Source organism: Syngnathoides biaculeatus, chromosome 7 (genome assembly GCF_019802595.1).
Source record: "Syngnathoides biaculeatus isolate LvHL_M chromosome 7, ASM1980259v1, whole genome shotgun sequence".
In the NCBI taxonomy this organism is placed as follows: Eukaryota; Metazoa; Chordata; class Actinopteri; order Syngnathiformes; family Syngnathidae; genus Syngnathoides; species Syngnathoides biaculeatus.
Window position 1 is genome coordinate 11,152,637 of NC_084646.1, and position 27,479 is coordinate 11,180,115.

A 27,479-nucleotide genomic window follows, 5' to 3' on the forward strand; every position below is an offset into this window, starting at 1 on the left:
GCCGAAAGGCACACTCGTGAGTTCCTCCGATTGGCCGACCGTTCGTCCAATCGGCGCGCACCACAGGTGCTCGGCTCGCTTTCCGTATTTGGCTCCGAGCGCGGTTCTGGTCCCCCGACCCGAGTCGAGTTCGGTCAAATTGGAGTCATGAGTGGCGTCGCCATCCTGGTGCCGGTCCCGCTGCTGCTGCTGCTGCTGCTGCTGCTGCTGCAGCTCGGCCACGGCGCCATCTTCTTCAAAGAGCAGTTCCTGGACGGGGGTAGGTCGAGCACGAGCACGAGCGCGGGCACGCGCGCGCAAACCCCATTTGGAACCCAAAAAGAAGATTTCGGACCCATTTGCAAGGGAAACCACTACACCAAAAAGCTGTTTTAGCTCACTTCAAAATCAAAACATTTGAATTGAGCCACTGGCTGTTCAGTCATTTTCATGGTTTTGTTTAGTTTTTTTTCCCCTGGAAAAACATGAAATAGGTTTTTAATTTTTTTCCCCCTCTATTTTAATCTTGCTTAATTTGGTGGTACTACTCTAAAATTGTGTGGACGTATCGGTATCCAGTTTTCAAAAAAAAAAAAAAAAAAAGCACGTGCACACAACGCGCACCAAATCGTGCTCAAGCACTTGGCCTTCTGACTTAAATGCAAATTCCTCCATCATTAATATCCCCCCCCCCCCGTCAGCCATTCCACACATTTGATAATTGAGGGGCATTTATTTGAGACCTTGGGAGAGTTGTACATATGTGATTTGGGTTAATCAGGGGCCCCTCAACGAAACCGCATCCCCGTTTTGCAGCGGGTGTGTAGACTTGTGCAACCACATTTTCATTTCTTGTACGCCGCCTCTTTTTTGGCCTGAGGGCCCCCCCCCCCCCCCCCGCCATGACGACATTTTGCCGTTACCGTTCCTGTTGCAACTGGAGATCTTAAAATAGCGTCGGACTTTTGAAAAGTTTTCCCGCTTTTCCGGTCTGGCGACTTCCAAATCGCACGCGTGCGGACGAAAGTGCCCTTTTCGAGCAACTTTTGCTTTTCTGGCCTTGTTTGGCCTTTTTTTTTTTTTTTTTGCCTTTTTTATGAGCAGCTTTTTACCTGCAAATTCTTCAACTACCACGTTCAAATACAGTATTTTTAATTTTTTTTTTTTTTTTTTGGGGGGGGGGATGACACGACATAAATTTACAGTTGAGTCTTTGATTTTGTGCCTCCCAACAAAACACAAACATGAAATCGGGCCACAAAAATGTTCTGTTTTCAATCATGAATAACTTTAGTATGTTAAGTGAAACAAAAAGTGACTAAACCGGAAGTGACACAACAAACGTCGAGATTGGATTTCATTTTGCATTCTTTTCAAATTCAAACAAAAAGTTTCAAAGGTAAAAAAGGCCGACGGCTGACATATTTGTTGCGTTTGTTTTTGTAAACAACAAATTGTATGAAATAACGGCGGAATAAATCGGCCATTTTTGTACTAAATGTTTTTCAGTTAAAACATGAATTTGACAATCTTGAGTATTTTACCAAATTTGACTTAAAAATAAAAACAAAAGGTCAGCTGTTAGCATTGATTATTTTTTGGGGAACGTGTCAGTTGAAATAGAAGAAAATAGAAGCAAAAACATGAAATGGGGTGCATTCGTTTTGCCAGACGCTTGGAGGAGCAGATGGGTGGAGTCTAAATACAGGGAAGATTACGGCCAATGGGAGCTGAGCGCCGGAAAGTTCTACGGTGACGCGGAGCTCGATAAAGGTGAGTCAAAAATACTTGTATTAAACTCCCAAGGTTGCTGTCATTTTTCATCGAGGATATTTCCCATGAGCGTTGTTATGTCTATCTACATGTGTTGCTCCGCCGTTCGTGCTTGCTTGCAAAACCAGGTTGTTCCGGAATAAAAAAAAAAAAGCTTGGTGTTAGCGGGCCGTTCTCAAAGTGACCGGTTTGGTTCTTGTTGCTGGTGGTAATTTGAGGTTTTTTTTTTTTTTTTTTTTCGGTGTAAAGTTCAGCCGGGCGAGGCACCGAAGGGCTTGAAGGGCGTTTCGGGACCCGAGCGCTAACCCTTCTTTGTCGGCTTTTCCGTTCAGGCCTGCAGACGAGCGAGGACGCGCACTTGTACGCGCTGTCGGCCCGCCTGAAGCCGTTCAGCAACGAGGGCAAAGTCCTGGTGATCCAGTTCAGCGTCAAGCACCAACAGAGTCTGGACTGCGGCGGCGGCTACGTCAAAATCTTCCCCGCGGACCTCCGCCAGAGCAGCATGAACAACCGCTCGCCTTTTTACATCATGTTCGGTCAGCAAATAACCTTTCAACTTGAGGGTTAGAAAGCGACTTTGCCGCCTGGCAAATCCAAGGCCCGCCTAGCTCCCGACCGTCCTCGAAAAAGACGACTGGGCCCTGTCTGTCCCCTTTCTTTGCTCGAAAGGGTCTCGATAGCGTGACAATGTTGACTTGCAAAATCCGACTCGAACGCCGAAGCTTTTTTTAAGCTTGCGCTCATATGAAACGCAAGCTTAAAAAAAAAGAAGAAAGAAAAACACCCCAACTTTGGGTCTGAAACACGACCCGAAAGGCCTTTTTGGAAGCCAAAGCTGAAACCCAACTTCCGCACGTGTCGGGCCTTCGGGGGGGGGGGGGTTTGACCTTTTGACCTGTTCTGTTTGCTTTGGAGGTCCCGACATCTGCGGCTCGAAGAGGAAGAAAGTTCACGTCATCCTCAGCTACAAGGGCCGAGGACATCCCATCAAAAAAAACATCCCGTGCAAGGTCCCAGCATCAGCACGCAAACACTCGCACTCAATCCCATCGACGTTGCCTTCCGTCAAATTGTTGAGGCCTTTTCTTTTTCACGCCAAAATGACGTACAAAAAAACGGATGACAACAAAATTACAACTCATTAAAAAATATACCCATTTTTGCAACAAAATGAGAAATGAGAGCTTTGTTTTTGGAAAAATGACAATTTTCCAAGTAAAAATAAATGACTTTGTGCCGGGGTCATTTTTAAAAATTAGTATTCAATAAAAAGGCACTAGTATTATGAAGACAGCAACTAGAAAGTTTTCTGAAGTAAAAAGTTCAATTTTTGATGACAACTTTTTCTGTGAAGACAAAAACTTTTTTCTGTCTGTTTGTCTTTCTTGGACAAATGTCATCTCTGGGGAAAAAAAAAATCGAACATTCATCAGGTTAAAAAAAAAAACAAAACATAATTTGAGAAAATGAGGAGCTACAAAAACGTATTTTTTTTTTTCATAATCCAATGTAACATTTTGTGAGAAAAGCGTCCGTTTTCATCTGTTCCGAACTCCCGCTTCCTTCGGTGCCGCAGGACGACGAGCTGACCCACGTTTACACGCTGGTGCTGCGTCCGGACCAAACGTACCAAGTGAAGATCGACAACCGAGAGGCGGCGGCGGGTTCGCTGGAGGACGACTGGGACCTGCTGCCCCCCCGGACGGTCAAAGACCCCCTGGCCCGCAAGCCCGTCGACTGGGACGACCGCCCCACCCTCGACGACCCCGCCGACACCAAGCCTGAGGTGCGTTCTGCTCCGACCCAGAAAAAGGGGGCGCGGTGATGGCGTCCCGCCTCCCTCGTGCGCGGGAACATTTCCGGATGCGAATCGTGCGTCCGTAGAAAAACGTAAACCGGAGGGTGAAAAGCGGCCTTTGGGTTGCAGCCATTTGGGGTTTGGGGGGGGGGGGGGCACAAGGCAGTGCAAACTGTAGGCCGGGCCCAAGCCCGATTTAACGCAGATGGCTGGGTCAGGAGAGGCATCCGGCGTAAAACTTTGCCAAACAAATATGAGGGTTCATCGAAAGAATACCATACCGGGTCGGTCGCAGTCGCCCCCGTAGCCGTTAACCTGCGGGGGTCGGGGGGGTCGGTCGAAATTCAGCGACTGTGGGTCGAAGGCAAAAAAGACGAGGAAAGCGGATTCGAAAGCAGAAGAAGAAGAAGAGGAATGCACAGAGCCTACAACTCAGTGCAGGGACTATGACAGGAGAAGCTCAGGAGTTGCTTGACATGATGATTCCGAGAAAGGTTGATGATATGCTGTGAATCCAAGAGAGCAGGTGGAAAGGCAGGAAGGCCAGAAGGGTTTCAATTATTTGAACACGACAACATGGATGGGAAGAGAAATGGAGTAGGCCTTACTTTAAAGGAAGAGCTGGCTAAGAATCTCCTGGAGGTGAAAAGAGTATCAGATCGAGTGATCAGGCTGAAAGGACGACTCTTGTGAGGGGGTCGGGCTTAAGAAGACAAACGACAGACCAGAGAACAGTGCGGTGCAAGTGGAGAAAGAAAGAATCAGACAGAAGGAAGTCCCCGGAAGACTGGACTACTAGAACCAAGGTGATCAGAGAGACAGGCAGGAGAGTACTTGGTGTGTCTGGTGGTAGGAAACGGGAGAAGGAGACTTGGTGGTGGAACGCCAAATTACAAAAAATCATCCAAGGAACGAGGTTAGCGAAGAAGAAGAAGTGGGACACTCCGAAGGATGTGCAGAGGCGAAAGGAATACGTTGAGATGCGACGAGGTAGATGAGGGCCCGTGCGAAACGGGGTGGACACGGAGGGAAACGGTCAAAAGGATCTCTGCAGCTTATCCAGACGGAGGGATCGCGATGGGAAAGATGTGCAGCAGGTTAGGGTGGTTAAGGCTACAGATGGAAACGGTACCAGTAGTGTGAAGAACCGATGACAAGTTGATGGATGAGGAAAATGAGAGAGAAAACAAAGAGTAGAAGGAGCCACATGTGAAGGACCAGGAAGCGGTCAGGATTAGTAAGGAGGAGGTTCCAAGACAAGGACCGCAAGGGCGCTGGAGCCTACCCGGGCCGACTGCGTCACGAACTGGTCGTTAGAAAGACATTCAAATGGGGATGATGTTCCTGCGGAGGTGCTCGCGAATCCGGGAGAGTTTTTCACCACCTTGTTCAACAGTGAGAGTCAGAAGACGCCTGAGCGATGCAGGAAATCGTGCCGGTTCCCAGTTTTAAGAACAAAAAAACGGCGTGACGAGCTGTCGGAAAAAGTTTGGTGAGCCACGCAGTAAAGTTACGGCGGGGACGCAACTTTTAATACGGCGACCCGGCAAAATCAAGACTGTGACAGAAAGATCCGGCGCCATTTTACACCAAAAGACGCTGAAAGGCGCCGACGTTCACGTTCTCGCCAAATCCTCCCGAGCCGCTCGGCCTGGAACGCGTCAAACGGAAGACATCTTGAAATTGGAAGGAGTCGCCTTGACAACACCCGCGAACGTTGCTCGACGGGAATAACGAGTCCAGTTAGAACAGGTGCAAGATGTGCTTTTCATTCTCGGAAAAACAAAAACAACCCGGACGGGTTGCTTGGTCGCTTCCATTGAAAACGTTAGCAGATGATATTTCGCAATATATGAAGACAATTGTGTAAAGGACTCGGATGTCATCCCGACCTCTTTGTGTGAACGTCAAAATCTACTCACAAAGTCAGTGGTGCTAATTAGCACGTGCAAGTGACTTAAAAAGGAAGTTAGGGAAGAAAATTCTTCTATAACCATAAATGTTGGACGTGGACGCGCATTGATTGGAGGCTCGAAATTGCCCCGTCGGTGCGCTTGTGGGTGCGACTGCTTGTTCGTTTCTAATGGCATCCGGTTGAGGGTGTGCCCCGCCCCCTGCCCGAAGATAGCTCCCGCACTCCCGTCACCCCTCGTGAGGATAAGCGGCTCAGAAAATGGACAGATGTTCAACGTGCGGTTAACGACGGGAGATCCAAATAAAAGCGGCCTTTGCCTGCCCTCTGGTGGCCACTTTTGACAGGACGCGTTGCCGAGCAGACCGGGAGGGTTATTGCCTTTGCGCGCAACCGACAAAAACGGGCTTTGATTCAGTGAAATTCATATGCAAAGTCACTTTTTTTTTGTTGTTGTAACGTTTCAACGAAAAAAAAAAAAATCAACCAAAATCAAATGATACAAAATCCGAGGTTGCGCCGTTCAGGACAAATTGGCGACCAGGTTTGGACCTTGATCCCGTTTTTTACACAACAAAAAAAAAAACGGTGAACAATCCCGATTTGGCGGTGCGAAATCGCTCCAACGTTGGACTTGTTCGTATGTTGACACTTGAATGTTGTTTTTCATATTTTCTGATGATTTTCACGCCGGTCCTCGACCTCGTTTTTGCAGGACTGGGACCAGCCGGAAAACATCCCGGACCCGAATCACCGCAAGCCGAGCGACTGGGACGAAGGCTTCGACGGCAAGTGGGTGCCTCGCACGATCACCAATCCGGACTACAAGGTATGTGCGTCCCCGGTCGTCGGCCCGTGACCGGTCGCGCCGTCGCCTCACTATTGGTCGCTCGCAGGGTGAATGGACGCCCAAACAGATAGACAACCCCAACTACAAAGGCCCGTGGGCGCACCCCGAGATCGCCAACCCGGACTACGTTCACGACGCCGACATGTACAAGTTTGACAACATCGGCGTGCTGGGATTGGAACTGTGGCAGGCGAGCGGCAAAAGTCGGACGGCGCTCTGGAACGGACGCTCGTTGTGTACTAAATGATGTCGCCCCCCCTTCAGATGAAGTCCGGGACCATCTTTGACAACTTCCTCATCGGCGACGACGTTCAGGAAGCGGAAGAATTTGCCCGGCAAACTTGGGGACTCAAGCAGGTAACGAGGCCACGCGACCCGTCGTCCGTCTGTCCGTTCTCTATTGGATTTGTCATCTTAAGGGTGGCGAGCGAGCGGTCGCCTATCACTGCTGAGCTTGGGCGTGAGGCGGCAGACACCTTGGACCGGTCGCCAGATATCGGCAGGCCGCATTCAAACAAACAATCGACCGTCACCACTTCACTTCCAGGCACATCTAAGAAAAAACAAATGGACCGGTCGCCAGTCACACACATTCGCGCGCCTTCATAAATGCGGACAAAATAGTGTCTTTAACCAACGGTGTTGATTTCTTGTGCCAACGTGTCGACTTTTTGCGCCCGCCAGGCGGCCGAGAAGAAGATGAAGGAGGAGCAGGACCGGCTGGAGGAGGACGAGGAGGACCAGAACCCAGAAGACCGCCAGGGCCACGATGCGCAGATCATCAAAAACACCGAACTGTAGTCTTGCGTGAGGGCGGCGGCGCTTCCGAGCGGGCGGTTGAGGATCCAAAACCAAAATCCAAAGCGGCTGCGGACTCGTTTTGTTTTGGAGGTCTGCTCCGTTCCTAAAATGGCGGCCGCGGCCACTCGCTCCAACGTTGGACTTGTTCGTATGGTGACACTTGAATGTTGTTTTTCATATTTTCTGATGATTCTCACGCCGGTCCTCGACCTCTCTTTTGGACTTCGACCAATAAAGTGACCCGACACCGGTGAACTCCATTTTTTTTGTCACGTGAGGTCTGACGGCTGCTTCAAACTCATTTTTGGGTGCGGAATGCAAAATGTTTTTGGTTTTTTTTTCCCCATCGCGTCAACTTTTCAAACCACAGTTCCCCGTTTTCTTCAAAAACTGGAAAAATACTGCTTGTTTCAAAAAATCCGGACCCGCGGTGAAATATGGCACCGCTGACCTCCGCGCAGTTTTTCCCGAGGCTTGAAACTGTTCCTGCGCTCGTTTTCTGCCAGCAGTTCTTGACATTCGCGAGCCTCGGCGGCCGTCTTCTTGTAGCTGAGGACGATTCCGGGGCCTCTCGCCCCAAGAGAGCTGAGCTGAGCCCAAGCCCGACCGAGACCCGGTCAGGAGAACCGGTGGCTCCTCCGCCCCTGTGTCGCCCCCTGCAGGCCGACATGTTCTCTTTTCAGAATAAAAAATGAAATTAAATTCGACCTTGCTTTTTTTTCCCCACCCTTTCTATTTCTCTCTCACTCGAAGTTTCATCCCTTGCTAATTTAAAATATCATATGGGTTTTGTTTGGTGTGTGCAACATTAGTTTTGCACATTTTTGGATTCATATTCCTATTGTTTCCTAATGTCCATTTTTCATTTGAAAGTTGAATTCAACGATTTTTAAAGGTGTGCAAGTGTCGAGCGTCCGTCAACTTCTTCAATGGTGTGTGTGACTTTCAACACGGGCGCCCTTGGAATTGTGACCTTTCCTCGGATAGGTCGCCAAGGTGGCACGGACGCCATTTTTCTGAAGTACAAGTTTTGTAGCGAAGTACTTTCCGGTCAGGAAGGGAAAGTTGCTATTTCGACACTCTTTTGTGGGTCAACTCTTGAAACACACATCCAAGGTCCGGCTTGCCCGCGACCCTTGTGAGGATAAGTGGCTCAGAAAACGGATGGAAGTCAAAGTGGCTTGGGGAGGGAAACTTTGGTGTTGCAGCGAGTCGTCAGATTGTGCTGCCGTGTTCCGGTATTGAAGCACAGCGTTGCCGGAGCCTCCTCCTCGCGGGTGTTCCGCCCGTGGGCGTCGAACTCTTTGGCAGGCAAAACACCGAAACGACGTCTCGGCCGTCGTCGGGTTCTCTGACGTCCCATCGTCCGTGAAGCCAACGTCTTCCTGTCATTCGTCGCCCGGCCTGCTAGAGGGCGCGCATGTTCCCCCCCCCCCCTCACCCCGGCCGGCTTCCATCGAGTCAGACCGCTGAGTCACTCGCCGAGTCCGCTCGGGCGCTTCCAACTTGGACCCTTCAGTAGTCGGGCAAGTCGAACCCCGAGCGAATGTGAAGCGTGAAGGGAGGTTTTTTTTTTTTTTTTGCGCCCCCCCCCCTTCTCCCCTTTCTCGTGCGCATTTTGGAGCTGGAGCGGCTGGCAGGATGCTGACGGTGACGCTGAGGACGCTCCAGCAGCAGACGTTTAAAATTCACATCGACGCCGACGAGACGGTGAGTGGAAGTTGCTCGAGGGCGGAAAAAAAAACAAACTGGACGGCGTCGGCCGGGACCGAACCGCGACCCCGGCGGACCCGCGGGCTAGCTTGTAGCATATGCTCGCGGTAGGTAGCCTAGCCACGCCGCGGCGCGATTCTGGTGCTGTATCCTTAACGCTCTTTAGAACTCGTTGTTTTTTTTTTTTTGTTTTTGTGTGTTTTTTTTAGGAGGTGTGTGTGGGGGGGGGGGGGGTAATTCAAAGTTTGTACGAAGGGAGGGGGGCACCACTTGACGTGTTAGCGGGAGCTCAAGTCACCTGCGTTCGGATCGGTAGCCTCGCGTCAAGCTAGCGGAACTTGCCTTGATTTCCTTCAAAATATAAAAGTTCCACTTCGCACTACGCTTGCTCCGTTCAATGCGGTAATGGCAACTATTTATTATGTTAATTTTATTATCACCATACAACGTTTGTAAGAGGGTTTTCTTTACAGTTGAAAATATTAGCACGGTGTACGAGTCGGCCCCTGTTGTAGTTTGAAAAACTCGCAACCAAAAGTGTTGGTGCGTGTGAAGATTGACACTTACCGGGTACAGTGAATGACTGTGCAAGATTCCGAATTGTTGGTGCATCCCAAGCCTTTCATATTTGCATTTTAAACCGTATTTGGCCTCCTTTAAGTGGACCGCTGCGTAGGTCACACTCCCAAGCTCCAGCAGAACTCTTTTACCCCAAAAGGCTTGAAACAAAGATGAGCTGCTGCTGCTAAACAACCGCTAATGGCAACACATGGAAAAGAAAAACTCGAAACAAATAAAAAGTTCGCCCCCTCCCTTAAAAAATAAAAATAAATAAATAAATCCATTCCACCCATTCCTACATCCCACCAAGCTATAAATACCACAGCGCTGGGCTGTCGTAATATGAATGCTTAAAATAGTTTCACAGGGGGGGAAAAAAGGAAACTAAAACATTTAGCATGAGCTTCATTTATGACTTAAAGGGGACACAGTAAGAAAATTGTACTTTACTACGTTTTTTTAACAATAGAAAAATAATCTGGACCCTTTCAAAATCAACAGGTATCAAAAAACATTTATAACAATGTAAAGAACATGCTCAATGTAAAAAGTGATTATTAAATGTTTGAATGTGTGCAGATCAGCGCCGCCATGTTTTGCCGGCGGTCGCCTGGAAACATTTTTTTGCTCTCGCCAACCAATCGGAAGACGGCAAAAGAAAAAGCGCTGTGGCCCCGTGCGGGTCCATTTCAAATGTGACCGCTTCAAGAAATGTGTCCTTGCTAATATTGTGCAGTTCAAGTTACACGTGGGGCAGATTAGATCGGCACGGCAACACTTGGAGACTCAACCGTCATTGGACCCACCAAAATAAAAACAAAACTTTCTTTTTTTTTTTTTTTATAGCTATCTACATATGTGTCATTTGGCCAAGACGAATATGACCAAAACAACACAATAGGGAATCAATGAATACCGGTTTATGAACCAATTTAATAATATACTTATAGTGTTTGGCTGAGTTGTTTACATAAAGCGTTTTGGTTTGGATCCTTGGCGTGCCGCAGATCTGGTGGACGAGTGACAGCGGGCAACTTTTTCCAACTGACCCGAACCAAACGGGATTTCTCATTTGACCCACAAAAGGAGATGCGGCCTTCAAACATTTTCTTGAATGATCTCCGTGTGGAACTTTGGTCAGGTGAAAGCGTTGAAGGAGCGGATCGCCGAGGAGCGAGGAAAAGATGCCTTTCCCGTCGCGGGACAAAAGCTCATCTACGCAGGTGAGGGACGCCGCTCGGCAAAATGGCAACCAAAAAAAAAAAAAAAAAGGGTTCCGTGGCTCACGTAACTTGTCGTTGGTGCCAGGGAAAATCCTGAACGACGACGCGGCGCTGAAAGAATACAACATCAGCGAGAAGAACTTTGTGGTCGTCATGGTCACCAAGGTCGCTCAAATGGGATTTGCTTCTTTTGCTTGAGTACTCGACGTTTTCGCCTAGTTGTGCTACCTTGTAAGAGGGGGGGGGGGGGGGGGTTATTGAGGCCGGACCCTGCTCCATTTCAATAAGCCCACCCGTCATGTTCGCTGCATTCGTTTCCAATTTTTTCCCCCAAATCTCTGGATTTTTTTGTTTTATCATCAAGTTAGCGCAATAAATAATAGTAGTTTACTTTTTTTAATCAAATTGGCCAATTACAAAGTATTCTTTTTTTTTTTACTACCAAGCTCTTCTTTAATAATCAAATCCAAGATATTTATCAAATAAATAATGCTAGATTTAATTTTTTTAGTTTTATTGTATCAAGAAACTGAAAGTTGAAAAAAAACAATTTTATTTGAATAATTCTTTTACTCAATACAAATTTTAGTTTTTTTCCATCCAAAAGAAGGGAAAAATTGGTTAACAAATTATACTTAAATTAATATAACTTAAAAAGTTCAATAACTTTTTTACTCAACTTATTTTACATGCACTTTTTGAGATTTCAAAAATGTTTGTTATAAATTTGAAATACAATTTGTCATTTACACAGATATTCACTTTTTTAAAAAGCTGTAATTAAATAATTGGCTTACTAATGCTAATGAAATTAGAATACAATTTTCAAAATTGTAATTGATTTATGGTTAAAATAACACTGCTGTACTTTTACATACATATTTGGACTTATTTTAATAAATTGACGCATTCAATTAACTAGAAATTACAAATAATAAGCAATTTTCCATCCTCATGGTAACAATAAAAAAAACCAAACGTCTCCGTCAACTAAGTAGACAAACCTGATTTTTGTCACCGCCCCCAAATCATTGACATTTGCTTGTCTTTCATTGTAGCCCAAAACAGCCCCCGCCCCTCAAAGCCCCCCAAAGTCGTCCCAACAATCAGCGCCCCCCCCCCCTTCCTCCTCGGCATCAGAGCCGTCCTCATCATCTTCGTCGTCTTCGGTGGGCGTCCCGACACAAGAAGCCCCCGCCGGCGCGCAGTCGTCGTCGGAGGCGGCGCCGCCGCCCGCCCCGGAGAACACGCCCACCACTTCTCCCGAAGACGCGTCCCCGCCGCCGTCGGCCGCCCCCAAGGACCCCCCCGCCGCGGCGGACCCGGCGAAGGCCGAAGACACGCCGAAGGACGAAGCGGGAAGTCGAGCGGACGTCCATTCGTCATCTTCCAGGTGAGACCAGGAAGCTGGAAGTCAAAAATCCCCCAAATAATAGCGTAGCGGATGGTTCGAAAGTCCACGTTCGGGCGGCGTTTGTTGTATTTGCCAGCGAGATGCACGGCGGGGACGACCCCAAACCCCCCCTCCTGACTTTGTTCGTTTGCGTTTGTCAGCCTGGCGGATGAGGTCGGCTTGCTGGAGGAGGCGGCGTCCGTTCTCGGTAAGTCGCCGAAGGTCGTGCCCGCCCAGACGGCGTCGATGCCGACGCCCACCCTTACGCTTTCGGTTTCGGCAGTGACGGGCCAGGCCTACGAGAACCTGCTGTCGGAGATCATGTCCATGGGCTACCGCCGCGAGGCCGTGGTGTCGGCGCTCCGGGCCAGCTACAACAACCCGGACCGGGCCGTCGAGTATCTGCTCACCGTGAGTGTTTCCTAACTTTCTGGATGAAATCCTCAGCGCTTTTTATTTCATTTTACACATTGCCAGTTAGTAACGTTTTTCTCTTTATTTTCTCTTGATATGGAAAAATAATGAGTGTATATATATATATTTTTTTTTTTTTTTACTTGAATTGCAAGTATACATAATTGATTTAATGATGACATGGTTAAGCAACTACAAATAATTGTGATTTTTTTTTTTTTTCATAAATATTTTTGATATATTTAATCCTGGATGATAAATTATTTTAGTCAATAAAATAAATCTCTTGACATGTTCAGGAAATGGATCATTGAAAATAAATGCTATAAAAGTAATGTTTTAAATGTTGGTTTTAAAATAAAAAATTGAGCGCTATATAGGTAGTATTTTTCAAATAGATTGAAATCATACACTAATAAATTACCTTAAAATAATTCTCCTTTTCAGTATAATAGTAGAATTTGATTTGAAATAAAATTGAAGTTGACCTAATTTTAAAAGTTGAAATGTCAAATTCAAATCTCCAATTTGACCTTGCGTGACCTTTTATTATTCTGTAATGAAATCAAATCAAATCATTCACTGTGTAAAATATTCTCATTTCATTTCTTTAGCAATTAATTCTTTATAAAAAGATGAAAATATATTTTATTCAACCAACTGTAGGAAGAAACCCACAAAATGATTTCAACCAATTTGTATCCCGCAGGGTCTCCCCGCCGCCGCCGAGGCCGGCGCCGAGGCCGGCGACGTTCCGGGTCTTCGGGACGCCCCGTCGGCCACCGCCACCGACCCCGCCGCCGCCGCCGCCCCGGCTCCCGCTACGCAGACGACGCCGACGCCACCCCCGCTGGCGGACTCTGACCGTATGTGCAAAAACGCAACCTGACCGATGTTTGCCGGGCTTTGACGTCCAATCCGCGACGACGTGAGCCGGCGTTCGCCGATCGTCCGCTGGCCGCTCGTTCCGGACTTGTCCGGTTTTGATTCCCTCAGTTTGGTCCCAGTTGGGCCAAACGCTCATGAGCCAAAGCAGGCGGGGGTTAGTGCGACTTTTGTGGGCTTGCAGAACATCCGAAGAAGTTGAGTTTTGCCCCAATGAACGAGCGAAACCTTCCAAAGAAGAATTTGCAAATTTGTCATTCCCAAACTAAAAGTGTATTCGGCCCGGATTAATGTCATTTTAATTTTTTTTTTTCAACGGGAACATGATTTGATGTACAAGTTGAAAGAATGACCGAGATGCAAGTTCGGGGAAACAAATTCAACTCTTGGGGCGAAGGTCCAATCGGGCACGTTTTGGCTCCATCTTGAGGGAGTCGAGCGTTTCAGAGAGGAGGTTCCTCTTCATCAGAATCGGCTTTAATGGGCCGTCATCTCCTCACTTGTACCTCGTCGTGGGCTCTTCTCCCATCAGGCCCGTCGTCGGGCGACGGCGGCGGCTCGCCGTCCACGCGGAACCCGCTGGAGTTCCTGAGGAACCAGCCTCAGTTCCAGCAGATGCGTCAGATCATTCAGCAGAACCCGGCCCTGCTGCCCGCGCTGCTGCAGCAGCTGGGCCGCGACAACCCGCAGCTTCTGCAGGTGAGGACGTCCAGCGCCGCCCGACACCCAAACGCGACCGCCCGGTCTCACGTCGCCGCGTCTTTTGCAGCAAATCACGCAGCACCAGGAGCGATTTGTGCAGATGCTCAACGAGCCTCAAGGGGGCGCCGGCGAGACGCGGGGGTCGTCCCGTGCCAACTACATCCAGGTCACGCCGCAGGAGAAGGAGGCCATCGAGAGGGTCGGTAGAGCGGCTTTGCCCAAACGCAAATCAAACAAACGTCAAGCCGCTACTTCGCCTTTCATTCAACCGCACGCAGAAAAAAAACGCAACATTTGTGTGTGTGTTCTGCTCTGATGATATCATGAAGATTTGAGTTGAGCGTGCGCGTGCGTTTCCCTTTCAGTTGAAAGCGTTGGGCTTCCCCGAGGGTTTGGTCATCCAGGCGTACTTCGCATGCGAGAAGAACGAAAACTTGGCCGCCAACTTCCTGCTTCAGCAAGCCTGGGACGACGAGTAGTTTTTCTTTCTTTTGGAGGGGGGTGAGGGGGAGGGCCTTTGTTTGTTTGTCGTCTGTCGCCCTCGCACGCCGTCGGGTTTTTGTGTGTGCAGGAGCACGATCGTGATTGATTGATTGATTGGAAAATCTTGAAGAAATATCACCGTTCATGTATGTTGCGATGATTGAATGAAGCCCGATCCAAAGTTTTGGTTTTGTTTCCGACACAAAACTCAAACAAGGACAAACCAATGAAAGACGCTCGCTGGACTGTGTTTAGTCCCCAAATGCAAGCTTGATGTTCTTCTGCACGTTCCAAAGATCGTATTAGGATCACCAGCAAAAAAAAAATATGTATCATATGCACTTCTGGAGATGGGGGGGGGGGGAGTCATAATTTAAAGAGAATAAAAAGGAAATGTCAATTGATACATTTTGGCACCAAAAAATTAAGTGTTGTCCAAATATTTATGAGAATGTTATTCAAACAAGTCAAACTTGTTCAATCTTTGAATTGTTTGAGAATAAAGTCCACATTTTTTCCAATTAAAAGCTTTTTTGTTGAATTTGACAAATTTTAGGAATTATTAATCATATTTTGTCATGCCCCTGCCCCAAAAAAATTGTCAGACTGTTGACAGAATTGGAATTCTTTCAAGATTTTTTTTTTTTTTTTTTCAGGGGTGGTCGAAATTGCTAATTTACCAAAAATGTATTCTTTTCCAATGTAAAAGGGAACTTTTTTTTTAATCTTAAAAAAATGGATTGATTCAAGAAGTTATTTTAAAAGACTGAAGTAACGTTTTCATGGGAAACGTTGCTCCAAGGACAGTAAAGTTTGGTTTTATGGGGGGAGGAAAAGTTGAACATTTATAGGAATAAAGTTGTTTTTACATTGATTTTTTTTTTTTTTTTGCAGGGGGGGATAAATTGTGAATGTCAAATTAATAAATGCAAGCTGGATGCCATCCTGCCATGTCCCCCCCCCCCTCAAAATGTTTTCCTTTGTCTCATTTCAAAGCAGCAACAAAGCTTTTTTTTTTTTTTAATTATTATTATTTTGAATTAAATGATGCTCTAGAGCAGGGTCACTAACGTGATTTCCGCGGGGGCCACTTAAAGTGCCCGCGAGGCATGTTCCAAAATTCACACATTGTAATGATTATTATTTGTGCTTTCAATTTTGAATCTGACCTGCTTACATGAATGATCGCTTGAAAACAATGTCATATGTCAAAGATGAAATGTATCATGAAAACCACGTCGGTCTCAAAAAGGTCGGTGACTCCTGCTCTAGATAAAATGGATTCCAACAAGGATTTTTTCCAATATTTTTTTCTATATATCTTTTTAAAACCCATATGAGAATAAAGATGAAATATGAATTCAACCTTGTAGCAACTTGAAATGTCCTGAGAGAGAAAGACACCTGAGTCATAACTGATTAGCGCATGAAGAAATATTCAACTTATTTTACGGCCGACTGGTTAGCACATATGAGATGGCGGGTTCGAATCCGGCCTGGACTTTGACTCCGCTTTCCTTTCTCATCCCCACAAGTGAAGACTAAATTGTGCTCGTGCTCGTGCCCTGCGAGTTGGTGGTTGTATCCAGTAGTTAGTTGGGATCGGCTCCAGCATGGTGCCAGTGACCGTCGTGAGCAAAAGCAGGATGAAAAATTGATGCAGTGGCCAATTAATTTCCGTTTTGTGTGTGTGTAGTATTTAAAGGAATTTGAATAAAGATTTTTTTTTTTTAAATTTGAGGTCATTTGAGTTTGGATGAATTTGTTTATTGATTCATTAAATGTCGTTACGGAGGGTTTGTGTCTTGCATATTCAAATCACATTATGATAAACTATTTGACAGTGGACAGTGTTCCTCAAGCGACGGTAAACATGCAGTGACAATGATGGTCTGCAGGGGGCAGCAACGCGCCGCAGACGCGTCTCGTCTGTGAAAGGCGCGAGGAAGAAGAAGTGTCTCCGGAGCCGTCCGCCGGGGGTCGCGCTTGCTTTCCCGGCGGCAGGGTGCGTTTCCGCAGCAACAGGGAAGATGGCAGCGCTCACATCTCTCGGCCAGGTAAAGGATGCGGCCGTCCTCCACGCCGTCTTTCCGAGCCCACGCATTGACACGCGTTCGCTTTGGTGCTGCGCCGTCGGCTCCCAGAAGGTCGTAAAAGGCGCAGGGGAAAGCGCCCCCCCCCGGCCGCGCGAGCCGGGCCCAGTGCGGCGTCGGCGGCCCGCTACGTAACGGGAGCGCCGACGGCTAACCGAGGGGCCGCTTTCGGCGGCCGGCGAAGCGCCGCCGAAAGCGGCCCCGTTCAGCCGAACGTGAGCGGTGGACTCCGGGGCTGTCCCGTTCGTTCGGGTGTGTCCCGGACTCTCCGCGTCCTCGTAGCGGACACCCGCGAGCTAACCTTCCCGGTTAGCATCGTCGGAGGTTAGCGGGCTAATCTAATCTGGCCGCCGTAGGACGATTTGATGCCGGACTCATTCAGCCCGACCGCTGCGCGACATTTGCGGGCAAAGAGGCGAGAAGGCGCACCCCGGTCGAAGAGCAGAGAGACGTTTGTTCAACGTTTTGGGGGCCATGAAGCGAGCTGACCGCTAGCTGCAATTCCGTTACGTCGTCATTTACGTCGACGTTGTCATCCCATTTTCAGATTGTTTGACCGGCCGCTGCATTCCCTCGTCGTGGAGGGGAAATTCACGTGGCCATGGATGGCATCACTTTGCCGTGTGACAAAAAGCCTTTTCACGTGGGTTCGTCGAGTAGAAAATGTCACGGCCTGATAAACTTTTGTCAAATTAATCGACAACTAACTGCTTTTCATTTCGGTGCAATACGAGCATTGCGTCATGACAAAACTAGCTGACCTCTTTGAGCAGAAAATTGTGAGGGCTTGTAAAGGAATGTGGGTGTTTCCATCGCAGCACTTTTCCCGGTGGAAGGATTTGATACGCACACTTTTTGGGACTTCCGCCAGGCAATTCGACACCCTTGCTTTTCCCAGTCAGAGCCCTCAGCACCCAGCTTCTTGTCGCATATTTGAAATATTAGGAATATGCGTGTTTTAAGTGGACAGCCACACTTTGCCGTCAACACCCGCACGCTGAGTGACATCGTCGCCATTTAACGTGCCGACGACCATCGACAAACGTGAGCCAGCCAATGAGGTGTTGGGAAGGCGGGGCTTAAACCGAAACGCAAGCCACTCCGCAGGGGAATAATACGTGCCAACTTGAAAATCGGGATACTTGTTTTGATGTTGGAGAAGAGGTTCTGGATTACTGCATTTTAGTTGGACAGTCAAGCCTCGGTTCTCGAACGTCCCCAATTTCCAACAAATCGGTTTTTCAACAAATATTTCGAGATTTTTTTTTTTTTTTTTTTGCTTCTGTTTTCGAACGCCCCGACAAAACCCGGAAATAGCATATTGCGCGTGGCCAGACCTGCTGATCCATGACGTGCTTTGTTGTGAATTCCCACGCCACCGAAAAATAATAATAATATAATGTGTGACCCACCCATGATGTGTTTTGTTGTTGTAAATTCGAACCCCCCCCCCAAAAAAAAAAAAAAAAAAAAAAAAAACACAAAACCTGGAAATGTCATAATGCGCGTGGCGGAATTAGCACACTTTTATTATTGTGTATAACGCAGCCTGTGTACACAGACGTGTCCCGGTAGTGACTGTTGTTTTCCTTCTTATGGAGGACGACCGTATGAACCCCCGATTATGGCTCCAAAGAAGGCAAGTTGCTTGTTTAAAGTTATCCTGCACTTTTCTTAATAAAAAAAAAAAGTTTACAAGGCCGGGGGCCGAGTCGCTGCAGATAACGGCAATGCGCTCCCGGCCTAGCGTACTCTTCTACTAAAGCGTACATTTTAAGCAAAAAATAAATATTTCGTAAATTATTTTACTATATAAAGGATTGAAATTATAGATGTATTTCTACTACGCAGTCAGTTATCAGGAAAATATTTTAAAAAATGCTTTAAAAAGCCAAATTTTTTAGGCTTGGAACGCATTATTTCTTTTTCCATTCATTGTAATGGGAAACATCGATTCGGTTTTTGAACAAATCACCCCTCGAACCATTTTGTGGAGCGGATTGTGGTCGAGAACCGAGGCGTCGCTGTATGTCGAATGCCTGACAAAAGTTCTTCTTGACGTTGCATTTAATGTCAAGCTCCCCAGACTGAACACCGAACCCGCCCCACGGGTCAAAATGTGCTCAATCTGTTGCTTTCCCAATCAATCATTTTGTTTTATTTCATCTCATGTAATCTCCTCTATCTGTAACAGTTGACAAGCGGGAGTCCCGTCTTTGAGAACTTCTACAGACAAGTAAGACGACCACTGGACTGAGCGTGTTCCCTTTTCACGTCATTTGTGTGACATTTGCGTGTGTTCGTACGCAAGGTGGATCCGGGCAACACGGGGCGAGTGGGGCCGACGGAAGCCGCCCTGTTCTTGAAAAAGTCGGGACTTCCGGATGTGACCTTGGGAAAGGTAGCGGCGGCTGGTCTCATTCTTACCATCTGTTGCGGTTTGGATACATTTTTGGCTCCGACCGTCCAAGAATGCATCCACGGGACGGGAGTCAACCGCGACAGTAAATGAACGCCAATTTGAATTATCGAGTAATCGGTTGATTTTTTTTTTTTTTTTTTTTTTTTTTTTTTTTGCTACTTGATGGATCAGATCAAATTTGAAATAGATTTTGACTCAGTTCCTGGTTTGGTCAATAACGCCTGTCGGAATATTGGCAAAAATATTGATCATTGTTTCTCAAAGTAAAAACAGACGTTTACAAATGTCTGACTTTAAACAAACACGAAAGTTCATATCCGTCCGCTTTGATGGAGGACAACAGAAATTTGAAATTTACCGTTGAGAGGCTGAAAGTCCGAGGAAGCCAAACGAGGTCTCTATGGGCTTATTTTTCAAATGATCGTCAGTTTATTGTTTCATCTCAAAAAGTAAGTAAGGAATTTATTGAAATATCCCTCAAAAGGCTTTTTGGCGGCTCAAATATGTGTCTGAAAAAGGTTTTATTTTTCAATATTTGAAATGTATAAGTATCCCGATGAAACTGTTTGCGGTGAAGTGGTTGCCCCCCCTTCCCCCCCCCCGGCACACACACACACACACCCGTAACCGTTTTGGAACATTAGAAACAAGGAAAGCCGACAAGCTGCACCCATTGGGCGGACATTTTTCATCTTGGCAGCACGCGCGTAACGTGTGTCGTAGCGTCAAAACAACCAACCGCGCCTTGACATCCGACTACATCCTTTGCTTTGACTTGGGAGCGCAGACTCGGCTCACTTCGCAGCAAGCTGCAGTTTGGAAGCTCGTGAACAATCCTTCAAAAAGAAGCTGAAGTTTACTGAAAAAGTAAACGTACGGTAAAAAGAGGATAATTACATATTGGTACAACTGCATAACTTAGTGTTTGCCTTTTAGCTTCATGCTAAGCTAATACATACTTAAGCACTAACAGTGAAGCAGCGAACGGAGACAATGTAACAGCACTCAAAGTCATATTGTCTTTATCCTCCGCAAAGAACGGCTAATATTTGTGCCTTAGTGACAAGCTGAGAGAAGACGACATAGAATCTGTTGTGTACCGGCCGATGCGAGCGGACAGAACAGAAGGAGCGGCACAATGGCCATTGACTGAGGGGAAACAAAAACTTCAATTCAATCAAATTCCGGCATACTGATGATCTTTTGTCTGCCGTGTGCACACCGCACGATTACTATCTAGCGCATGAGGGTTGCGCTGGTCATTGACCGGACGAAATGGTTTTTCAGATTTGGGATCTGGCTGATCCGGAAGGGAAAGGCTACCTGGACAAGCAGGTAGGAAACTCCTCCTTGCACGCAGACTTTCTGCCGGGTAAACGTCTCTCTCTCTCTCTCTCTCCTCTCTCTCTCTCTCTCTCTCCCCCCCCCCCCCCCCCGGCGAAGGGTTTCTACGTGGCGCTGCGTCTGGTGGCGTGCGCGCAGAGCGGCCACGACGTCAGCGCGTCCAGCCTCGCCCTCAGCGTGCCGCCGCCCAAGTTTGTGAGTAGCCGACCCGTCGGTGGCGTCCGCCGGCCCTTGAACCTGATGCCGATATTAATGACGTCACATTTCAAAACACTCAACTGCGCAGATGATCTCCATAAAATCTCGCCAAATTGAGTTTAGCATGAGCACAGCTGACAAATGTTACGCAACGTCTGAATTTTGTTACTGATTGACTGATATAAATCCTGGTAATAGAGTAGTATGTACAAAACAAAATATTCAATTCATCATAATATATAACTAATCCAAAATAAATGTAGTAGAGGAATCACAGCCGATTGCACGGACTTGTCGGCTGACTGAGAAACGATGCGAATATGAAGCCAAATCATTTTTTGCAAGTTTTGTCTGTGATTTTGCTCCCACCCAGAAGGACAGCAGCAGCCCCTCCCTGAACGCCCCCGCCGAAGCTCACTGGGCCGTCAGGGTACGTGGATGGATGCGCAATACGCCACCGCCGATTTTTCTTACTTTGAAAAGATGAAATGCGACGTTTGTTTCAGCCGGAGGAGAAGAACAAATTTGACGGCATTTTCGAAAGTCTGTTGCCGCTCAACGGTTTGCTGTCGGGAGAGAAGGTCCGACCCGTGCTCATCAACTCCAAGCTGCCTCTGGACGTCCTCGGGAAGGTCGGCGCTCGCCCGCCGTCTCCTTGCCGTCATGTCAACGTCGGTGCCATCCCGCTCCTTCTTTTTCTGCCGCCGGCAGGTTTGGGACCTGAGCGACATCGATAAAGACGGCCATCTGGACAGAGACGAGTTTGCCGTGGTGAGAGAGACGTTTTCACGCCTTCGCCAGACGCAAAAATGCCACAAACGTTGCCGCCTTTTGGACTTGATTGAACTGTCACTTTGTGTCACGAGGCAACGCAAAGCCAGATTGAATCGAACCAGACATCCATTAGCAGTAATTCATCAAAAACAAGCTGGCCTTCAAAATTGGCGAGGTTTAAGTAAAACTGAAATTCCAGCTGATTGCGAGTGACGCTCGGCTCGACCGGGAGTTGACATTTTGCCGCGTGTTTCGAGACTGAGCTGCGACAGTCGGCTATGACGTGGCCAGCAAGGCCTCGGTCACGGACGGCCGCACGTCATTGCATCGAGATTTGTGTTTGTCTCCCCCCCCCCCCCCCCGCATTTGAATGAAGACAGAAAATCAGACAAATGGGGCAAGACGTGTACTATATTGATCCTGCTCATCATATTTCAGACGGTGAGACTGCGAAGAACTTGTCCTACACGCTCGTGATTTTTGAAATGCGTGTACTTACGAGACAAACCAACGATGCTAAATTGTGAAGAATTCCATTTTTGCCATTTCTAGTAAGCCGAAGCGTGGCAACAAACTTTGATGACTCGGCTTAAAATCCTGAAGCAGCCACATTTTTTTTGTCACCCTCCAAAGCTGTTTTCTTTTTGCAATATGACATTTTAGTAGCCCCATAAAAAAAAAAACGTATGAAGTCTGCCGTTTTGCTCTGAGGCCGCCGCGGCCATCATTAAGTGTCCTTCAAGCATCAACTCGTTGGTTCTCGGCGCTTTTTGAAAATTCACCCCCAGAAGACCGTTGAACTCCACGACGTGATATCTCGTAGGCACGTCGACCACGAAAATTCCCCTTAACGTCATGGCCGAGGAGTCACAGGAAGTGGCACGTATTGCTTTGAATTTGCCGGCAAATTGAGAGAATCGGTTGCGCGTTCCGTGGCAGGCCATGCACCTGGTGTACCGCGCCCTGGAGAAGGAGCCTGTCCCGGCCCACCTGCCCGCCGCCCTCATCCCCCTGTCCAAGAGGAAGAAAAGCCTGGGCTCGGTGGCGGGCGGCGTCCCCCCGCTGCCGGCCAGCCCGCCGCCGTCCAAAGATTCTCTGCGCTCCACGCCGTCCCACGGCAGCATGAACTCCCTGAACAGCACGGGCAGCCTGTCCCCCAAACATACGCTCAAGTCCGGACAGGTACGCGAGCAAGCGTCCAATCAGAAGGGACGGAAAAGTCTTTGACGGTGGCGTCCTTTCTCCAGCATTCCAGCAACTGGGCGGTCCCGGCGTCAGACCGCGGTCGCTACGATGACATCTTCCTGAAGACGGACGCCGACATGGACGGTTTTGTCAGCGGGCTGGAAGTCAAGGACATCTTCATGCAGTCGGGACTTTCTCAGGGTCTCCTCGCCCATATATGGTAGGTTAGCGTAGCTGGCTAGCCGCCGTTAGCCTCCTCCTCCATTCAACACGAGGAGCTTGACTGAAGTCTCCGAGGTCGCTGGTGGCTCCAATTATTTTTGTTTTGAGCGACCTTCACAAAAAATTAAAGTCCTGCACGGAGAGTACGGCGGGAGTAGTGGACAAGTCCGCTGGTGGTCCACAAGCTCACTTGAGGCTGACGACGAAGTGCGGTCATTGATTTGGTCAACAAATCCATCATGAGTAGACCAAGACCAGACATTTTGCTTCTAAAGTGCCATTTTTGTACTGTTATTTTTTTGACACCATGACGCATTCTCTCAGCCGGTTAGCAAGCGTTCGCTTCCTCCTGCGCAGGGCCCTGGCCGACACCAGACAGATGGGCAAGTTGACCAGGGAGCAGTTCGCCCTTGCCATGCATCTCATCCAGCAGAAGGTCAGCAAGGGCGTGGACCCCCCCCAGGCGCTGACGGCTGACATGATCCCGCCTTCGGAGAGGGGAACTCCCGTCCTGGTGGGTACCGGCGACGCGCTGCACGGAGAAAAGTAACAATAGCTCGCGTTTGTCATTTCTTACTTTGTTTTTTTTGTCCAATGACATGATGAAAAGTGTGAGATTTCTTTGAAAGAAACATTTCTTTTCAGAATTACAATTTGCTTTAACTTCTACAGAAGTCAGATAATATGAAGAATGGGGAGAGAATGTATATTGTCAAAACATACTTACACACAATCCTTAACAAATATTCAACATGATACGAAGGGTATGGAAACTGTTCAGTCTTTTTTTTTTTTTATACTACAACCATTTCCTAATATTGTCAGTTTTTTTTCCCTCATTACTGTACTTTTTATTTTATTATTTTTTGCTAACATGAAATTTGGAATTGCCGAAAAAAGAGAAGGCAAAAATAAGTTGAGTATTCTGCATATTTTCTTCTGGGGGGTTTGGGAAGGGCCCTGCCACCAATACTTGAAGGTCTCGATGGTTTGGTTTGGTCCTGTTGAATGCTTTTTAGTTTTCATTCATTTAAATACACAACCAAAAATAATAATAATAATAATAATGAAGTTGAAGAATGTGAATGTGGTCCACGCATCCTCAGATTTTTTTTTTTTTTTTTTGTATGCGCCACTCGAGGGCAAAAGTCTGGACACCCTGCTATGGATGGAATGACCACATGTCCCAGCACTTTTGATGAACAACCATTTTGATTGGGTCCAGCGATCGGCTAATGATGAGATTTGTTAAAAGCAACAAAAAATCCCAATCTCACGCCAGACGTTTTGTTGCGTGCACAGAGCATGTCGGGGTACATGACGCCCGTCGGATCCGAGATGGCGGCGCTGTCAGAGATGAGGAGGGTAAGTGCCTCTTCCTCCTCGTGTGTTCTTAGCAAGTTCGGACGTGCCAAGATGGCAGGTGGCGGTGGTTTTCCTTTTTCCTCGTTTGCTTCTAACTTTTCTGCTCTTCCCTCCTCTCCGTCCTCCTCAGGCCATAATGTTCAAGTTGTGGGTAGGTAACCTAAGTGGACCTTCGGGGCATCCGCTCGCCAATGCTTTCAGTCCGAGAAATACCGGGAAGCATTTGCGCGTCATTTCTATTCCCCACAACCCCCGTTGGAAGTCATTCAAATGTGGGTCGTGTCGCATTCTTATTCGATCCGTGACGCCTAAAGCACGGTTGACACTCGACTAGTCGGAGTGGTGTCTGATGTGGATTGATGGTCTGTCCACTTTTCGCTCAGCTGACATATTTTGGAAAAGACGTGCGCTGACCGGGCACGATTGCGCAGGCACACACTCACCCGATGCTGTTTGTGTTATAGAAATGGATGTGACTCAAAACAACTCACAAAATGAAAGAAAGTGTTTAAGGAGGAATGTGACGGCTCTTCTTGCCGGTCATACACGACAGTTGCCACCTTGCGCCTTAGAAATCAACCGAAGCCGCAGAAATTAACACCAGGCCAAAAAAACCAAAATCCACTCCAAACCATTTCAGTGGTTCATCCTCCGCCCCAAAATGTACGCTTAGCTCGGCAAGGCGGCATGGGCGGTGACGTCCCCCTCCGACCTTTCACTCGCCCGCTCGTGCGACCCTCTGTGCTCGTCGTCTTTCTGGACCTTTCCCTCCACGTTGTCCCCTCCCTCCCGGCCTTGCGGCCCAGTCAACTTGGTTTGCTCACGCTTCACCGACACTTTCTCCCCCCGATGTGCAGGACAGCTCCAGCTCGGTGGGTTCGGGCGAGTTTACGGGTATCAAGGAGCTGGACGACCTCAGCCAGGAGATCGCCCAGCTGCAAAGGTAACAAACACAATGTGGTGACCCGGTTCCATTTGACGCTTTTCATTTGTGATGAAAGTCAAGTGCCGTGTTGACAACGTCCAGTCGCTCGTCATCGACAAGGCCGGCCGCCTACGCGCAACTGCCTCAATAAGAACCGTCTGTGTGTGTGTGTGTGGTGTGTGTGGGTGTTCTGAACCAAAGTATGACAGTCCAGTTAAAAACAGCAAAGAGGTGAAATAAGGAATGTGTGGGAGTGGTTTGCTAAAAGGGAAAGAATAACCAAATACAGATACCGGTAAGTTGAAACAGGGTAAATAATCACAACCATGGAGCGAGGACATGTGCAAATAACTCGTACACCAGCCACTTCCTGTATTGCCAAACAAAGTGCAGCACTTCATTTAGTCCTCGACAGGCGCTAATTGTAAATATTTAACAATATATGAAACGCTCTAATAATCCATTCGGGTGAACAATTAATGGCTAATGTAAAAACCAGCCACTTGAGTATACTTGTGTGCATCGCTACTCACTTTGTGACGGAACTTGTCATCGCATGCTACTGACGGACTTGCGCACTCTTTTTAGACACCGTCATGGCGTTGCCTCTGACGGGCGCCTCGAAAATTAGCCCGTATAAAAATGAAGACAAAAGTAAGCGGTACTTAAGGTACACAGATGAACATATTTTCCCCAACAATAAGCTTTCTGTGTATTGTTAGCATGGAGACAAGTGCTGGTGTACGCGCGCTAGCCCAACCAAAGCGCAGTGAAATTGAACATAACGGTAAACGTCAAAGTTTAGTGTCGTCCAACCAACTCTCTAGTGTACGGGCTTCAAATTTGGTAGCATCGCACCAAATCTCGAGCACAGGTTTGTTTTTGAAGGACCCCAGGAAATAGCCAGCATCACCTGATAGTGGCCAAAATGTTAAAAGTTCGCCGAACTTCTTCCAAATGTGGCTTTTGTCCATCTGTTCAGTTTTTTGTAGCAGCAATCGGACAGATGACCTTTTGAGGAAAAACTGGCGGCCTCAAGCCACTTTTGACTAACTTCTTTTGTCATTTCCGGCGTGGCTTCTTCAGGCTTTTGTGGGTCACGTTGGAGCAGCCGTGGGCATTTGAATTTGAAAATGTGCTCCCAAGAAACATGAAATTTGGCCTCCGCGCGCTGCCCCGCAAGCAATGACGACAGATTGAGCCCCTTCCATCTGTCTACAGTAGTTTTACATTTGGACAAGCTTTTTAAATCACCTTTTTACTGAGGACTTGGTATGCAAAAAGGGACGGACGGAAGGCCACATCAGACCAAAAAGATCGACTTCCTGTGCGGCGTTTTTTTTTTTTTTTTTTTTTTTTTTGTGGGTCTGCTCGTGATTAACTTCGTGTTTCCGAGTCAAACTGCCTTCGGGGCTTGATTTTCAAAAACACTTTCTAGTCCTTACTGCCTTGAAATAATAATAATAATAATAATAATAGTGTAATAATAACAACAACAAAAACTGTCTTCGCCCCTCCCCATCATCATCATCATCATCATCATCATCATCATCATCATACTGCCACCCAACCACAATAGACACACACACACACACACACACACACGCACGCACACACACGACTTGAATGTGTGTGTATTTTGTTTGCTCATCACTTATTCTCTCCATATTGCTGCGTCAGCACTCTTGCCTTTACCCAGTGGAATGCGCTCAGGTAAATTGCACAAGTCACCCGCTGGAGCCGCTCCGGCGTTCCCACACACGCTCACATCCTCATCATCGTTCTTACACATTTCAATTTTAATCCACTGCCTTTTGTGTCACACTGAATTGAATCCGTTTAACTAGTTTTAACCGCTGTGAGCATTGTTAACAGGTTTCTTCTCTCTTTCTTTTTTTTCCCTTTTTCTATTATTGCAGTTTTTTTCCATCCATCCATCCATCCATTCATTCATTCATTCATTTGTCCCTTTCCCCATGCCCCCGCTTGCAATTGCTCTGCCCACTTAAGACTCATGTTTTGAAAGCGTGGGAGGGGAAAACTTGCAAAGCCCACGCAGGAGGACCAGGGCACGGATTTGTTGTTCTAAACGGGAGACTCTCGTTAAACATCATTTTAGGGATACGTAACCAAGACTTACAGTACTTGCACATCTTGCGGTTTTTGTCATTCCCTATTGAAGCTCACTGTAAAACCGACAGAGAAAATCAAATTGGATTCAACATTTTTTATTAGAAGAGGAAAATGTTCAACCTTACCAAATAACAACGCAGGTCTGTCCATTACTAACGTGATGCAAAACCACATAGATGAGCCTCTAAGAAATGAGCACAAATGTTCGAACAACTGCTCTTATAACACCGCACCTATAATAATATAATAATACCTCTAAAACCTCTTATCCCAGCGCCAACGTGACACGCCACACGTGGAGAAACATCACACAAACAGCAAAATACAATCA

At 47.4% G+C, this 27,479-nt stretch overlaps 2 protein-coding genes across 10 annotated transcripts in view; both read left to right on the forward strand.

Annotated features, from left to right (window-relative positions):
* The first annotated feature begins 22 nt into the window (after positions 1–22).
* On the forward strand, positions 23–14,915 carry LOC133503361 (UV excision repair protein RAD23 homolog B-like). 2 transcript variants are annotated; one of them, XR_009795722.1, is made up of 10 exons: positions 23–259; positions 1,651–1,752; positions 2,085–2,288; positions 2,668–2,762; positions 3,329–3,538; positions 6,178–6,291; positions 6,359–6,502; positions 6,577–6,669; positions 6,997–8,823; positions 10,395–10,575. XR_009795722.1 is itself a non-coding variant. In XM_061824909.1 (10 exons), the coding sequence occupies exons 1-10, from the start codon at positions 8,755–8,757 to the stop codon at positions 14,481–14,483; spliced, it is 1,311 nt and encodes a 436-aa protein (XP_061680893.1). In that variant the 5' UTR covers positions 8,527–8,754; the 3' UTR covers positions 14,484–14,915. The 2 variants fall into 2 exon arrangements, 1 of the variants encoding a protein (XP_061680893.1); XM_061824909.1 differs by lacking the exons at positions 23–259; positions 1,651–1,752; positions 2,085–2,288; ... (3 more) ...; positions 6,359–6,502; positions 6,577–6,669 and adding exons at positions 10,696–10,775; positions 11,669–12,003; positions 12,165–12,211; ... (3 more) ...; positions 14,072–14,203; positions 14,370–14,915 and having other exon boundaries at positions 8,527–8,823; positions 10,529–10,610.
* A 137-nt stretch (positions 14,916–15,052) lies between these two features.
* The window catches only part of LOC133503357 (epidermal growth factor receptor substrate 15-like 1), a 28,640-nt gene continuing 16,213 nt past the window's right edge, over positions 15,053–27,479 (forward strand). For 7 of the 8 annotated variants that reach the window (XM_061824898.1, XM_061824899.1, XM_061824903.1 and 4 more), the window contains exons 1-13: positions 15,053–16,544; positions 18,775–18,816; positions 18,892–18,981; positions 20,290–20,337; positions 20,446–20,541; positions 20,918–20,974; positions 21,051–21,176; positions 21,256–21,315; positions 22,258–22,500; positions 22,566–22,723; positions 23,083–23,239; positions 24,028–24,090; positions 24,948–25,033. In XM_061824898.1, the coding sequence (XP_061680882.1) occupies positions 16,518–16,544; positions 18,775–18,816; positions 18,892–18,981; positions 20,290–20,337; positions 20,446–20,541; positions 20,918–20,974; positions 21,051–21,176; positions 21,256–21,315; positions 22,258–22,500; positions 22,566–22,723; positions 23,083–23,239; positions 24,028–24,090; positions 24,948–25,033 (1,253 nt within the window). In that variant the 5' untranslated portion in view covers positions 15,053–16,517. Of the gene's footprint in view, positions 16,545–18,189; positions 18,220–18,774; positions 18,817–18,891; positions 18,982–20,289; positions 20,338–20,445; positions 20,542–20,917; positions 20,975–21,050; positions 21,177–21,255; positions 21,316–22,257; positions 22,501–22,565; positions 22,724–23,082; positions 23,240–24,027; positions 24,091–24,947; positions 25,034–27,479 lie in introns of those variants that run through there. The other variant, XM_061824900.1, reaches the window with a different exon arrangement.